The sequence below is a fragment of the Trachurus trachurus genome, assembly GCF_905171665.1.
Source record: "Trachurus trachurus genome assembly, chromosome: 7".
In the NCBI taxonomy this organism is placed as follows: Eukaryota; Metazoa; Chordata; class Actinopteri; order Carangiformes; family Carangidae; genus Trachurus; species Trachurus trachurus.
The window spans coordinates 5,986,604-6,000,755 of NC_139901.1; the positions used below are offsets into that span (position 1 = coordinate 5,986,604).

Consider the following 14,152-nt stretch of genomic DNA (forward strand, 5'->3'; position numbering starts at 1 on the left):
CTGTAGACAATATTGGGTTTGAAAAACTCCATTTTGATAGTCCAAAGCCCGTTGTCAGAAGCATACGGTGAAAATGCTTAGGGATGTTTATTTTTAGCTATGAGGTGCAGGGAAATCATCCTGCGACAGGTGCATGAATGATTCCTGAGAGCGGTTTAGTTAGAACATGCAATAAACCAATCACAACTGGAATCAGATTCTAACCATGGCCACTTGTGACTGACAGATAAGCACTGAGCAAATATATGATGAAAATAGTATAAATCCTGAGTTTGTTACAAAATTGAACACAATTAGGTGACAAGTGGAAACACTGATGATTTACCAAGTGATAAGAAGGAAGCTTCTCTGTGGCTCATGCAAATTATACAACACATTACAAAGAAGCTCTGACCTTCTGAGACTGCATGATAATGTTCACCTGACTGACAGTAACGTCACAGGTAATTTTCAGCTCACTGTTTGTGTGTCTTGAAATGCTGCACCACTGACCTCAGATAAAGGTTTTGCTGGTCAGTTATCCAATCACTTCACACTGCATCAACAATGCTCTTGACCATGCCTTGTTTAAACACTGAACACATGGTGTTTAGATAGGTGCAGGTGTATTTCCTATTCAAACAACGTGGGTGCTGGATGAGACAATGACAACTGTGTTGGTCTGAAACTAGCAAAGACACTTGACTTGCATTGGATTAAAGATAAGAGTCCAATATGCTCATAATTCCAAGAAAGACACATTTTTTCCATCATCGATTGGTAACAAGTTTATTTACAGTTTCAAACTTACATTAACATGGACAGTTTAAAGTAATATTTACATGTCAAATTCCTTCCCCATTAAAATGCTGTTCAAATTAATTGCCAGTTTTTGGGCCAACATCCAGCTCACGCTACTGAAGAAGGTTTTGATGTTAGCAGTAACTCTTGTAACTGACTGAAGTAATACTGTCAACATATTTCCCACAATGCACTGCTGAGTTTGGTTTCACCCTTTACCAGACGAAGGCGGCTCTCTCGCGGAGCATTCGGACACCAAAGCGCTGCCACTCCCTCTGGTGAATCCACATCTCCTGGGTGGTATCCAGACATGCCAATACTGATCCCCCCTTCCATGGTATTAGACGAGGGTCCATGTCCTAGAATATATGTACATCAATCAGTGTAGAGTACATTAGAGGAGCTGTGTGTAGCATTACATCATCGCTCTACGCTGTATGTACAGTATAGTCATATTTAAAGGGATACGGCAACATTTTTTTTCATGTCTTGCCTCACTCCCGAGTCCATGACAAGCAGATAGACACCATCCTTTCGACTGTGTGTGCAGTAACATGGGAGATACGGGCAGAGCTGGCACACCGCTAATTAGCTTAGCTCAAACGCTGGAAGTGTACAGTATAGGTAATGTTAGCCTGCCTCCTACCCAAGCTAAAATCAGCAGTCAGAAGCTGATTTCATTTTAGCTCTAAACCCTGTAAATATGTCACTTTATCAACATTTCAAACGTTTTTAGGCGAGAAAGTAGCCGTTTAGATCAGCAGTGTGTCGTTAACTTGTCTAAATACCAGCTGTTTACAATTTTGTTCGGACGAATTCGGCGCTACTCAAGCTAGCCGCTGTGACCAACGCACTTCCGGTTACTTTCACAAAATAAAACACCCGTTGCCCTTTACATACAGAAAACCATGACGATAGAGTTTGTGCTTTTACTTTGAAATAGGAAGCTAACCTACCCTCAACATACTGTAGCTAGCTTGAACCAAAATAAACCCTCCGTTTTGACCGATCTCGTCCCGTTACCGGCATTTGACCGCTCAAGATGCCTTACCGGAGAGTTTTGTCAGCTCTGAGACGAAGAGTTGCTGAAGAGTGTCTCTGATGACTTTAGGTGGAGGCAGGCTACCATTACCTATGCACTTCCAGCGTTTGAGCTAAGCTAATTACGGGCGATACGGGCTCAGTATCTCCCTTGTTACTGCACGCACAGTCGAAAGGATGGTGTCTATCTGCTTGTCATGGACTCGGGAGTGAGGTAAGACACGTAAAAAAAAAATGTCGGCGTATCCCTTTAAAGCGCAGGCCACTGAACACCTACTACTGCAGCTCTGCTCTGTCTTTTTATAAGACGATGTGAAACAAAGACCTGGTTACCTTTGGCCTGGTGACAACTTCCACATTGTCCACCAGCCTCCTGAAGGACGGTGGCATCTTGTTGATTATCCGGTGCAACAAAAAGTCCTGAGCACCACGAAATATGAGCCCCCCTCCTATGACCAGGATGGAGCTGTACATCTTTCGTTTGGTTTCGTCTGATGCTGTAATAACAATAATCATACAAACATCAATAATAATAATGAGATGGCATCAGATAATATTCTATTTCTTACTTTCTTGTCAATAAGATACTAACATGTGTGCAATATGTGACAGATATCTTTATGTCTATATACAATGCTGTGAAAAAAGTATTTGCCCCCTTATTGAATGCTTACAAAACGGAGAAAACTTGGAACAGTTGTGAATCTTCCCAGGAGTGACCGCCCACCCAAAATACTCAAAGAGCGCAGCGACTACTCCTCCAGGAGGTCACAAAAGAACCCAGAACAACTTCTAAAGACCTGCAGGCCTCACTGACCTCAGTTAATGTCACTGTTCATGACTCAAAAATAAGACAGAGACTGGGCAAAAATGTCACCTATGGCAGATTTCCAAGGTGAAAACCACTGCTGAGCAAAAACAACACTCCAAAAAAAACATCTTGATCATCACCAAAAATCTGGAGAAATGATTCTGTGGACTGACGAGACAAAAGCTGAACTTTTTGGAAGGTGTGTGTCCTGGTACATCAGTGTAAAAGTAACACAGCATTTCTGTGCACAAAAAGAGCAGCAGCATAGCAAAAGTTAAATATGGTAGTGGTAGTGTGATGGTCTGGGGCTGCCGGCTGCTTCAGGACCTGGACGACTTGCAGAAATTGATGGAACCATGAATTCTGGTCTCTACCAGCAGATCCTGAAGGAGAACGTCCGGCCGCCAGTTCATGACCTCAAGGTCCGTTAGTAGATAAAAGCTCTCACTGTGGTTCACTGGAGTCCAAAAGCTTTAGAAATGGCTTTGTTACACTTTCCAGAGTGATACATGTAGATGTCAATGATTTAGTTTTTTCATCTTTTCTTGAATTTTCTTTAGATCGCAGCATGATGTGTTGCTGTTTGAGATCTCTTAGCCTACTTCACATTCTTAGGCCCCGTCCAGACGAATACGCGGCTTCACCGAATCCGATCTTTTTCTTAATCGTTTTGAAAAAAATCTCCGTAAACACGGCATCGTTTTCAAAAATATCTGCGTCCACACGATCACCTGAAAACGACCCAAAACGCTGTAGTACCTACATACAGCAGGCGTGTGTGTGGAGCGTGTGTGTCGCTGTAGCGCTGCCTGCCACACATAAGACAGCTGAAGAAGACGGGAAGTCCCCGCTGTAATTCAATAGAAGAAGTTCCCCGCTGTATTCAAACTCAGACATGGGATTAAATGTTGACAGGGAGTCGTGTCAGAGTAAATATGATGATCAGTGATGATTAAACAGGCGCGATTCAGCCGCAGCGTCTGAGCGACGCGACGTTAGTCGGCCGTTGTTGTTGTTACGTGCATAGACTGTCAGTGTGCAGCAGCTGCTGCAGCGGTGTGTGTGTGTGTGTGTGTGTGTGTGTGTGTGTGTGTGTGTGTGTGTGTGTGTGTGTGTGTGTGTGTGTGTGTGTCAGGTTACAGGTAGAGCGGCGGGGGGCATGACATCATCGTTTCTGAAAAAATCCGTATTGGCCGTCCAGACGGATACGCTGGGGCGGCGTTTTCAAATTTTCCCACTCTGGGACCCGTTTTCAAAAAATACCGTTTTCACCCCCTGAAAACGCCGGATCCGTGTGGACGCGAGGCCAATCCGATAAAGTATTTATCCGGATTAGAAAAAAACGGCTTCGTCTGGACGGGGCCTTAGACAGGTTCTATTGAAGTGGTTTCTTGATTCAACAGGTCTGACAGTGATCAGGCCACGGTGTGGATAGTAGTTAAAATAAACTCAGCTTTCCAAAGAATTTGGTTTATCACAGTTAGTTCATGATTTAACAAGGGGGGGCAATTATTTTTTCACAGGGCCAGGTAGGTTTGGATAGCTTTTTTCATTTAACAAATGAAATCATCATTTAAAAAACGCATTTTATATTTACTTGGGTTATCTTCGTTAAATATTAAAATTAGTTTGACGATCTTAAACATTTACAACAAATATGCAAAAAAAATTAAGAAATATGGAGGGGGAAATACTTTTTTACAGGACTGTATGGATATATGTATGACTGTATGTGTGTGTGTGTGTGTGAAATACCACTTACCACAGCAGTCGATGCTATGCAGTATGGCCTTATCAAGGCCCAGTGCTTTGCTCTCAAACTGGCTCATTATTGCAGTCTTCCTGGAGAGGTGAGCAGAGAGCGGTTCATCCACCTCTCCTGTCCCCATCAGACACTCTCCCTGAGCAGACCCAAGCTCCATCTCTCCCTGCAGCCCTCCTCCAATGCCACCACTCCCGCAGCCCCTGGGCAGGTCAGACAGCTCTCCCATCCCACCTTGACTGCTCATCTCACCATCCAGAGCTCCACCCGACCTGGAGACACCCTTTCGATCGGCAGCAGATTTGGAGGACTGTTGGAAACAAAATGAGAGAATGAGCAAAAGAGGTCAGGGAGCAGAGAGCATCTGTCTATCTACAAGTCAGTGTGCTAGATATATGTCTGAGTGTGTGTGTGTGTGTGTGTGTGTGTGTGTGTGTGTGTGTGTGTGTGTGTGTGTGTGTGTGTGTGTGTGTGTGTGTGTGTGTGCATGGACGAAATTTTGATTTTAGAAGTGGGGGGGACATATTTTTAATAAAACCCAAACTCTTTCAGTTTCTTACAGTTTTCTAGCAGTTCTTTTAGTTTTCTACTAGGGATGCACAGATACCATAAAACAATGACTGAACAATGACTATGGCTGTGACTATGAACACTAGAACCGCCAACTGCCGTTCATTGGACGACTTTGATTTTCATTTGTGCATAACTTTATTTAAAAAATACATTGAAGTCCACCAGTCTGTGACCTTTCCTAAAATGATGTTGGGCAGCACCCCGTTTTGTTAAATACAATCAATATTACTCACACAAAAAAATATCGATCATGTTTTCTCATTTTTACCTGTAACCGCCACGTTCGTTCATTGGACGACCAGAGAATTCACCGATTTGCGCCGGCATTATTGGGCTTATGCGCTCTCTCTCCCCCCCCCCCCCTCTCTCTCTCTGTGTGTGTGTGTGTGTGTGTGTGTGTGTGTGTGTGTGTGTGTGTGTGCGTGCGTGCGTGCGTGCGTGCGTGCGTGTTAATGTGTATCTCTGTGTGTACACGTGCGCAGGCTGCGCAGATGCACACGCACGGTGCAGAAATTATTTTCCAGACTGGACAGACTAGTTGTAGAAGAGGTGTAGCCTACATTCAGGGGGGAAATATCAATATGATATCAAAAGAAAACGAAATTCGTTTTATAAAGCCAGTATTTAGGAGCAAACTAGTGTAAAAACAGAGTCGCTGTGCTCTTCATGTAAAGCGCCGACGTGAGCGCACGCGGGGAGGGGGGGCGCAATCCTGCGTCGGTATGATGGGCAGCTCCACCTGACATATCAAACAAAGATCACTAAGGACTATGGATGTTGCCGTAAAAGGGAGAGAGAGAAAAAAAAGGTCGTTTATACGGTGGAAACCCGGCTTTACAGGCGGGGGCGGGGTTCCTACGGTATGTCCCCCCCCCGCCCCCCCTGCCTCGCGGAGGCTGCGGGGTGCAGCCTACTTCATGGCCCAGAGTAGCTGTTAAAAGACTACGACAAATGTAACACCTATACAGCACTAATTAACGCTTTATTACAGTTCGTCCAATGAACGACTCATGGCGGTTATAGGTATATAGTGTGCAATGGCGGTGCTAGTGTTAATACAGTGTAACATTGTTTGTGGACGGTAAAAACAGCGGGGGACAAAAACGGCGTTTTGAAAAAGTGGGGGGGACATGTCCCCTGCGTCCCCCCCTAAAATTACGTCCGTGTGTGTGTGTGTGTGTGTGTGTGTGTGTGTGTGTGTGTGTGTGTGTGTGTGTGTGTGTGTGTGTGTGTGTGTGTGTGTGTGTTACCTGGTCCTGTTTGCTCTGTGTGGCCAGCAGGTAGTGTTCATCATGAGGATCTTCTGAGTCGCCCTGGGAACGGTACTGGAGCGATGTCATCTTCTGACCTACGATGCCAAATGTGGTTGGATAGAAAAGTCCCATTGGTGCCTAACACATGTGCACACACACAAACAGGGGAAGTAAAACATAGGATAGGATTAAATAAAACAATTTAATCATCCACAATGTGGGAATGTGCCTTCAGTTTCATTGATTTGATTAAGGATTTCAATTCAATTTCAAGTTTATGTTTTACATTCCTGCTGCCTACCAGCACCTGACTCTATGTCAGGTGCTGTTTGACTGGCTCACTATGCTTTTGTACACAATTTCCAGGATGTTCTGGCTCACACAAAACTGCTAAGGTAGTGGAAGTGGAGGTGTTGGCGTGAGACAGATGAACACGACCATAGATGAAGAATAATTCTATTCAACAAGCTGGAGACACTTTTTCAAAACTGTACCTGTAATTTTTCATCCCCTAGTCGAACCTGGTAGAGCCGCGCTGGGGCTTCTGGGAAACGTGTCTTGAATTCATGATCTTGTAGTCCTGACGTGTCCTGTTGAGAACACGTAGAGGAGACACACCTTTTGAATAAATCAGAATACCTACAGGTTTCTCTCTTCCACTATTAAGAGCAACTATGGCTGTTTAAGCAGAAACAGTTCTGATGCTTTATTCTCACAAACGATTTTCACAAGAAAAACACACACTTGGTCCAGGTGGCAGAAGGTTTCTTTAAGTTGCTGCAGCAGCTGACAGTCGAGCCTGCTGGAGAGCTGACAGTCCCTGTAGGGAAACCCCGCCCTCTGCAGGAGCCAGAAGAATGTACGGCTCACGTCTGAACCTCCGTACGCCAAACACAACCTGAGGATCCCAACAGAGCGGCGGAACGTTCAGTGGAACACACATCGAAATGAAGATATAATAGAAACACAATCAAACACAAACACTGTGGCTAACACTGTTCTGGTGTTCAGGTATAGAAGCGTGCGCTGTCTTTGTATTCAAACCAAGGTAAAGACATTTTTCATGGAGCTGTATCAAACAGACTGACCTTGAGTTCCGATGAGACACTCCATCCTCCACGCAGCAGATACTGGTCTTCTGATCTCCCACATCCACCACACAAGCGCTGCTCAACCCACTGCCAAATGTAGCACACACCGACTCCTGGTGCACGATGATTGCTACACACACACACAAACACACACGGAAGGTAAATTAAATCAAGTTAAATTAAATTTCAGTTTTTTACAATCTGGACATTATTTCTAGCATAAAATACGATCATTTACTCACCCAGGTAACTTTGGTCGTTCTGACGAAATTAGCTCCAGCCGAGAGCCGCGTATATCCGTATAATGCGAGAACACGGGGCAGCGCAGTGCAGCCTCTAAATAACACATTATCTGCCGCAAAACTCGTTCATTTCACCAATATTTAGTTATGATATGCTAGTGCTATTCCCCTCTGAGTTAGCTGGTTAGCTGTTATCAACATCCGGGGTCTGTAGGTTGACCTACTAACCTCTGACCTGGATAATGTCATCTCTGAGCGCTGCGCGGCTTGTTGCTGGACGAAATTCAGCTTCCCCAGGCTTCCTCTCCGCAACCTGGACTTACTAAAGCTCCGGCAAGTTGCACTGAAAATGGACCCAAATGCCGAAGTGGAATCATTATTATCAGAATGAGCCGCGCGGCGCTCAGAGATGACATCATCCAGGTCAGAGGTCAGTAGGTCAACCTACAGACCCCGGATGTTGATAACAGCTAACCCCGGACTCAGAGGGGAATAGCACTAGCCTATCAGAACAAAATATTGGTCAAATGAACGAGCTTCGCGGCAGATAATGTGTTATTTAGAGGCTGCATTCTGCTGCCCTATAGACTCACATTATACAGATATACGCGGCTCTCGGCTGGATCTAATTTCGTCGGAACAACTTGTAATGACACCAAAGTTATCTGAGTGGGTAGATGATCATATTTTATGCTAAAAAATAAGATCCATATTGTAAAAAAACTGAAATTCCCCTTTAAAGAGAAAGATGATCTTTGTTGTGTGTACTGTCCTACATGTACATTGTGTGTGTGTGTGTGTGTAATACCTGAGAAGCCCATATTAAGCAGCAGCATGTTGACGAGTTCCTTGATATGCTGTCTGTTGTAGATATCAGGGACCAGTAGAATGCATCTGTAATACTGGCAGGGAACCAGTGCACAGGTGAAATGTTAATGTGAGAAGTCTTTCCACTATCAACAGGTTTACAGACCACCATGTTTTCTTTTTCTCTACTCAGTGTGTTGACAGATGTCTTCTCGGTGAGCGAAACACTTTAATCATTGCCTCCACAGAGTGAAGTGATACGAGGAGGTGAAGATGTTTCTCCTACTTTTAAATCTTTGAGGGGGATCTCCAGGAGCTTTTGAAGGACGTGGCTCCAGATCGCCTCGAGGTCGGCCAGGACGGCTGTCAGTGAGCCTCCAGGACCGGGGTGCACATTGAACTGACCTCTGACTATTGGCCAATGGATGTTATAACAGTCTGCAGGATTCACATAAAGAGCCTGGAGATTGTCGGAGGAGAGAAAGAGAGAGGGAGAGAGACTCAAGGTAAATGTAAGATAATATAAGATAAAAAAAAAAAACCTTGCTGAGACACGTTCACTGACCTCTTCTCCCACCAGATGAGGAGGATGGTGGGCTGTGTTGGTCCACTTCACTCTGGAGCTGCTGTCTAGCACAGCTGGACAGATCTGACAGTTATATGCTCTGGCCTACACAAAGACACAGACATGCAGATAAGGGCATGTACTGGAAATGTCTACTGTAAGCTTTATTTTTTCATGTAATATTTTTGTCACAACAGTGAGTATTAAAGGAGCATTATCGCAAATACAGCAGTAATAGCATAAAACAAGCTGAAATATGCAAAAGATGGGTCGGGGGGAGCCATAACTAAATTTACAAAAAAAATCGCCAACAGTATAGTGTCCGTGGGGCAAATGCAGCATTTGTCTTTGTTATGATCCAAGCCGGCCCGGCGCTTGCTGCGTTCAATTGCACTTGGAACTGGCAAATCCGACCTCCGAACCGGAAAAATGCAACAGTAAATTGTAATGTAGCAGTGTTAGGCTGCTTACAGTCACTGAATCGTCCCACTGCGGTCTGCACGTCACACCAACGATCATACATTTGTAGGAGGAAGTTGCAGTTGCTGTTGTTGCCGTTGTGCGCGAGTAGAGCTGCCGCTTCCACTAGCGAGTTTTCTTTTTCCCGCGATTGCACGTTCATTCAGCCTGGTGAGGGAGGAGGAGGGAGGAGGGGGGGAGGGGGAGGACTAAACGAGGCTCCTGTCTCTCTCTGACAGCTGCCCACTTGTTTATATCTGATATGCTCCGCCTGGCTCCATCTAGTGGCCGAATTAAGAATTTGGATTTGCGATAATGCTCCTTTAACATAATAAATAAATAAAGTATTGACATGAAAAAGTATGACCCCTGGATTATGAAGGGCCTAGCTTGTGTTGTGTTTTATTGTGCTTTATTAGTATTTTTGGAAACGTGACGTCGTAAAAAGTAACAGTTAAAAACTCTGTTTGTAATTTTATCTTCATTCTGGTTTCTTATCTTTTATTTGATGTGTGGAAATGTTTTTAATTATTGTCCACAAGTTCACTACATACACCACAAAAGCAACAGAGGTCACATTGTGCACTGATATAAACACTAGACCAATCACCCATGCTTTTTATAAGCCAGGGATGTCAAACATGCGGTCCGTGGGCCAAAACCGGCCCACCAGAGGGTCCAATCCGGCCCGTGGGATGAATTTGCCATGTGTGAAAATTACATTAAAGACAGAAGAGGCATAATATTGTTGAAATTGCATGTGTTTTTCTCATGAAATTTCAGGTTGTTCATAACATGTTTTGTTCATTTAATGTAAACATCTTAATAATGTACTTCTTTGCACTAAAATAAAGAGGAACATTAAGAGTTAACTACACATTATTTATAGGTTATTTTGCTCTTATTTTACCGGTCTGGCCCACTTGAGATCAAATTGCGGTGAATGTGGCCCCTGAACTAAAATGAGTTTGAGACCCCTGATATAAGCCAATAAAAATATAGCACCTGGGGCGACGAGTGGCGCAGTGGGTTGAGCCCGGTTTGAATCCTGCATCGGGCAGCCCTTTACTGCATGTCATTCCCCCTCTCTCTGCCTCCCCACTTCCTGTCTCTCTCAACTATCCACCTTTTTCCGAACGTCAAAAACGTAAGCCGGGTTTGCTTTTCCGGTGGAATTTTATGTTTACGTTTCCATGGTTTCAGTAGTCGCAGTAAATGCATGGATTTTTTTTTTTTTCAATGAAAATCTGTAAAACGCATGGATCATCACACCAGCTTTTAACAGTGGATATCACACAAATTGACATCCGTGTTAAAAGCCAGTGTTAATAGATCCATGCGTTTACTGCAACTATGACAACGACTAAAAACCATGGAAACGTAACATATAATTCCACCAAAACCGGCTTCCGGTTTTGACCATAGATCACGTTCGGAAACTTGTGGATACTATCCAATAAAGGCATAAAAAGCCCAAAAATAAAAAATAAAAAATTGCACCTTTCGTATAGGAAATACAATTTAAACTGCTTTGCATCAGTGTCATTTCTCTCACGTCTCTTTCCCACTCTGTCATACAACACACCTGCTCAGCAGACACAGGAGTCCTCCGCACACCGTTTGACATCTTCTTGGACCAGATAGCCTGGTCAACCATTTTGAGCCCGTTCTGCCTCTGCTCTTTACTCTCCGGCTTCTGGTGGAAAGAATGAAGAGGGTATGAAGGTCAAGGGCAAAATAACCTGGATATGAAATGAATTTGAACAGTATAGTAAGACAGTGCCTAAGACTGTTCATGGACTGCAGCCCTTCGTGTTCAATTTAGATTTCCATTTCAATTGTGATTTTTTTTTAGACTCACATTGAGACCTTCTCTCAAAAGCCAGGCATCTTCGTATCTGGGCTGTCCGCTCTGCTTGTGTCTGCGTGCTATCACATGTGGGATTGTCACAGGAAGAGTGTCTGTTGCTCTGCCAATACGCAGCGATCTCGAACCAGGATGGATGACCACCACAAAATTACTCTGTATTTGCTGTAAAAGACGAAAATAAACAGGAGTTATCAGAAGCCTGATCACGTCATGACAAATACAAACGTACATACACAGCAACATGCAGGAGGATCATATGAGACTTGGATAGCTGACAACTGTTCAACTCAATGGACCAAAGTTTGAGTGGGATGTTTGACAGGTTTTTAAACAGTTGGTAAAATTAGGTATCTGAGGAAATCAGCTATTGTAATTTATAATGGGGTTTGGCCTGCCATTTGAGTATAAGATAAGAGAAAAAATAGAAAAGACAAAAAAAAGTACTGAACAATAAATACGAAGCAGGAGCTGTTCTGGATTCTTGAATTAAAAAAAAAAAAGATGGGACACTGAGCAAACAGGCTGGAGTGGATGATTTCCAGGTTAGCTTTTTAAGTAAGTATACCTCTACAAAATGATGAATGCGATTGTGCCTCCCTCAATACTGATTTAAGTTTACATTTTTGTTGAAAACCATGAAACAAAGAGTCAGCCTCAGAACCTCCATGAAGAGATCAGAGACTGTGCATACAGGTTAGTGTCTGTCTGCATGGCAATAGTCCTTGATCCTCAGATAATGTGGGTTAAATTAGGTTTTCCTAAAGTTATTATTGACTCCTACATTAGGCTACAACTATAATAACAGCAGCTGGTGGCGCTTAGCTTCTATTATAACCTGTGAGTAAAATGGTTGTTACTGTTGTTGTGAGGCTGTTCCTTTGTACTTTATTACATTTAGAGAACTGAGGTTTAATCATTCAGCTCATGCATGCTGTCTTGTGTTGTGGGCTTTAATTAACTGTCTTAATGCTGCTTTTTGGTGTCTAAACAATATCCATAACTCTGTTGTGACAGTTGTGACCTACACTACAGTAACTACTAAAGCAATAAAGTATTGACCGTCTGGATTCAACACTTGCAGTCAGTTAAAAATCCAAAAATAATGGACAGTTAGGCTATTATTAGTATTAAAATGCAGGCATGTTCACAAGTGAGCCACAGATAGGCTATATAGACCCGATGGACTCAGCTGAACTCAGCTCACCTCCTGTGTTGGCTCTGGGATGGCCGGAGGAGCGATCGGTCTCTTCACCCCGCGCTGCTGCTCCTTCTCTTTCTCCTTCTCTTTCTCCTTCCCGCTGTCCTGGTCTTTCTCAGCCTGTGTCATCCTGTCTTTGAATTCAGCCCAAATATTCACAGTTAAACTATGGTAACTCCCGCTGTACACAGCCTCCAAACCCAGTTCAACGTTTTTTGCAGCAGCGGCGGATTGTACTTCCGCGTTTGGTCACATGGTACAAAGCCGCGGTTTCTGTTGGTCCCATAGGTTGGTCCATGGATTTTTTTTTTTTTTTTTACTTTACTTTTTTTTTTTTTCAAATTCTTTATTCTTTGTTACAAAGAATATACAAAATAAGTACATGTATAAGTTAAATATATATTAACAATAATTCCAATAGAAAGCAAGAAAATAAATAAAAATGACCCACAGATATACTCAATTAATACATTCTGAATAGATTTTGAGGAACTTTTCTTATTATTTTTTTTCAAATAATTTTAGGAACTCAAAATAATATTTTATTCTAACTTGGATTCCTGATTAAATAAAAAGTTCACAGAATTACAATTAGCTTACAAATATTATTTGTAACGTAATCATGTTTTTCTTTCAACATAAATCTAGTTGATGATTTACAAACCATTATCTCTGTGACACTGAAGATTCACCATCAGCCACCAGCTTCAGACAGACTTCTGACACTGTTGGTGTTGATTTTCTGTGATGGGCCTGTGACAGACACCTTACCAGGATGTAGGCCTACTTCTACTGTGTGTAACGTGCACATGAATGGAGGCTACAGATACAAAACTGTTTCAGTCTGATCAGTGTTAAACAATGTTCTGTAGCACAAGTACACACAAGTTAAGTGCTACCACCACGGCATTCAACGCTCTTAAATCAGGGGTGGGCAAACTTTTTGGCTCAGGGGCCACAGTGAGTTTTAAAATTTGGCGGCCGGGCCAGTATTAAATGGATGGAGAGTGTTTGTGTGAACTTTAGACTTTTATTGTCCCTTAATATGGATTTTTTCCCCCACATAACCTCTTCATTCCACCACAAGGACAAAGCAAGCACACAAACACACAGTAGACTCAACACCCTTTTTTTTTTGTTAAAAAAGTTTAATGTCTTTGTTATAATTTGGTCAATTTTGTACCAATATTTGATGGGCCAGATTAAAAAGCACATTGGGCTGCATATATGGCCCACAGACAGTAGTTTGCCCAAGCCCTTTGAGACAAACTGTTTGTACAAATGGGCTATACAAATAAAACTGCCTTGAGTAAAACAAACAAAATCTCTTGTGGTGATAATGGAAGCTGTTAAAAATATTATGGTATACAGTAAAAAGTAGTGTTTTTTTTTTTCAAAAAGCTACAATTCTATGAAGAACCAACACCAAAGGACCTCTTTATTTAGGGGATGGTTCTTTGTATACTTTATGTGCAAAGGACATAATGGTTGCACACAACCATATTACTATTTCAAATCTCTTTCTCTTGGTAAATAAGAGGGGGACAATACAAAGTAGCATGGCAAACAATCAAACACATAAATACATTTCTTGAATCTTTTATACAAAATTATCTCAAGACAGTTGTTGCCCATTCCTTTCTTTGAGCTGGTGTTGACCAGCCAGGAAGTTTCAACATGGTTTTGGCACATGGTGAACA

At 42.8% G+C, this 14,152-nt stretch overlaps 1 protein-coding gene across 1 annotated transcript; it reads right to left on the reverse strand.

Moving 5' to 3' along the window:
• Positions 1-779: 779 nt before the first annotated feature.
• Positions 780-12,683, reverse strand: actr8 (actin related protein 8). The gene is made up of 13 exons (XM_083975864.1): positions 12,459-12,683; positions 11,246-11,416; positions 10,970-11,080; positions 8,926-9,030; positions 8,647-8,820; positions 8,362-8,455; positions 7,309-7,441; positions 6,965-7,118; positions 6,715-6,810; positions 6,218-6,358; positions 4,395-4,704; positions 2,155-2,318; positions 780-1,139 (listed from the first exon to the last, which is right to left on the reverse strand). The coding sequence occupies exons 1-13, from the start codon at positions 12,579-12,581 to the stop codon at positions 996-998; spliced, it is 1,920 nt and encodes a 639-aa protein (XP_083831990.1). The 5' UTR covers positions 12,582-12,683; the 3' UTR covers positions 780-995.
• Positions 12,684-14,152: the final 1,469 nt, after the last annotated feature.

What these genes read in the sequence shown, in the direction of transcription:
- actr8 (XM_083975864.1), bottom strand. Translation starts at nt 12,581, where the DNA reads ATGACACAGGCTGAGAAAGACCAGGACAGCGGGAAGGAGAAAGAGAAG. An exon ending in TTTTGAGAGAAGGTCTCAAT is followed by an intron (nt 11,081 to 11,245) that starts GTGAGTCTAAAA and finishes TCTTTCCACCAG; the next exon opens with AAGCCGGAGAGTAAAGAGCA. An exon ending in TCCCCCTCAAAGATTTAAAA is followed by an intron (nt 8,456 to 8,646) that starts GTAGGAGAAACA and finishes GTTCCCTGCCAG; the next exon opens with TATTACAGATGCATTCTACT.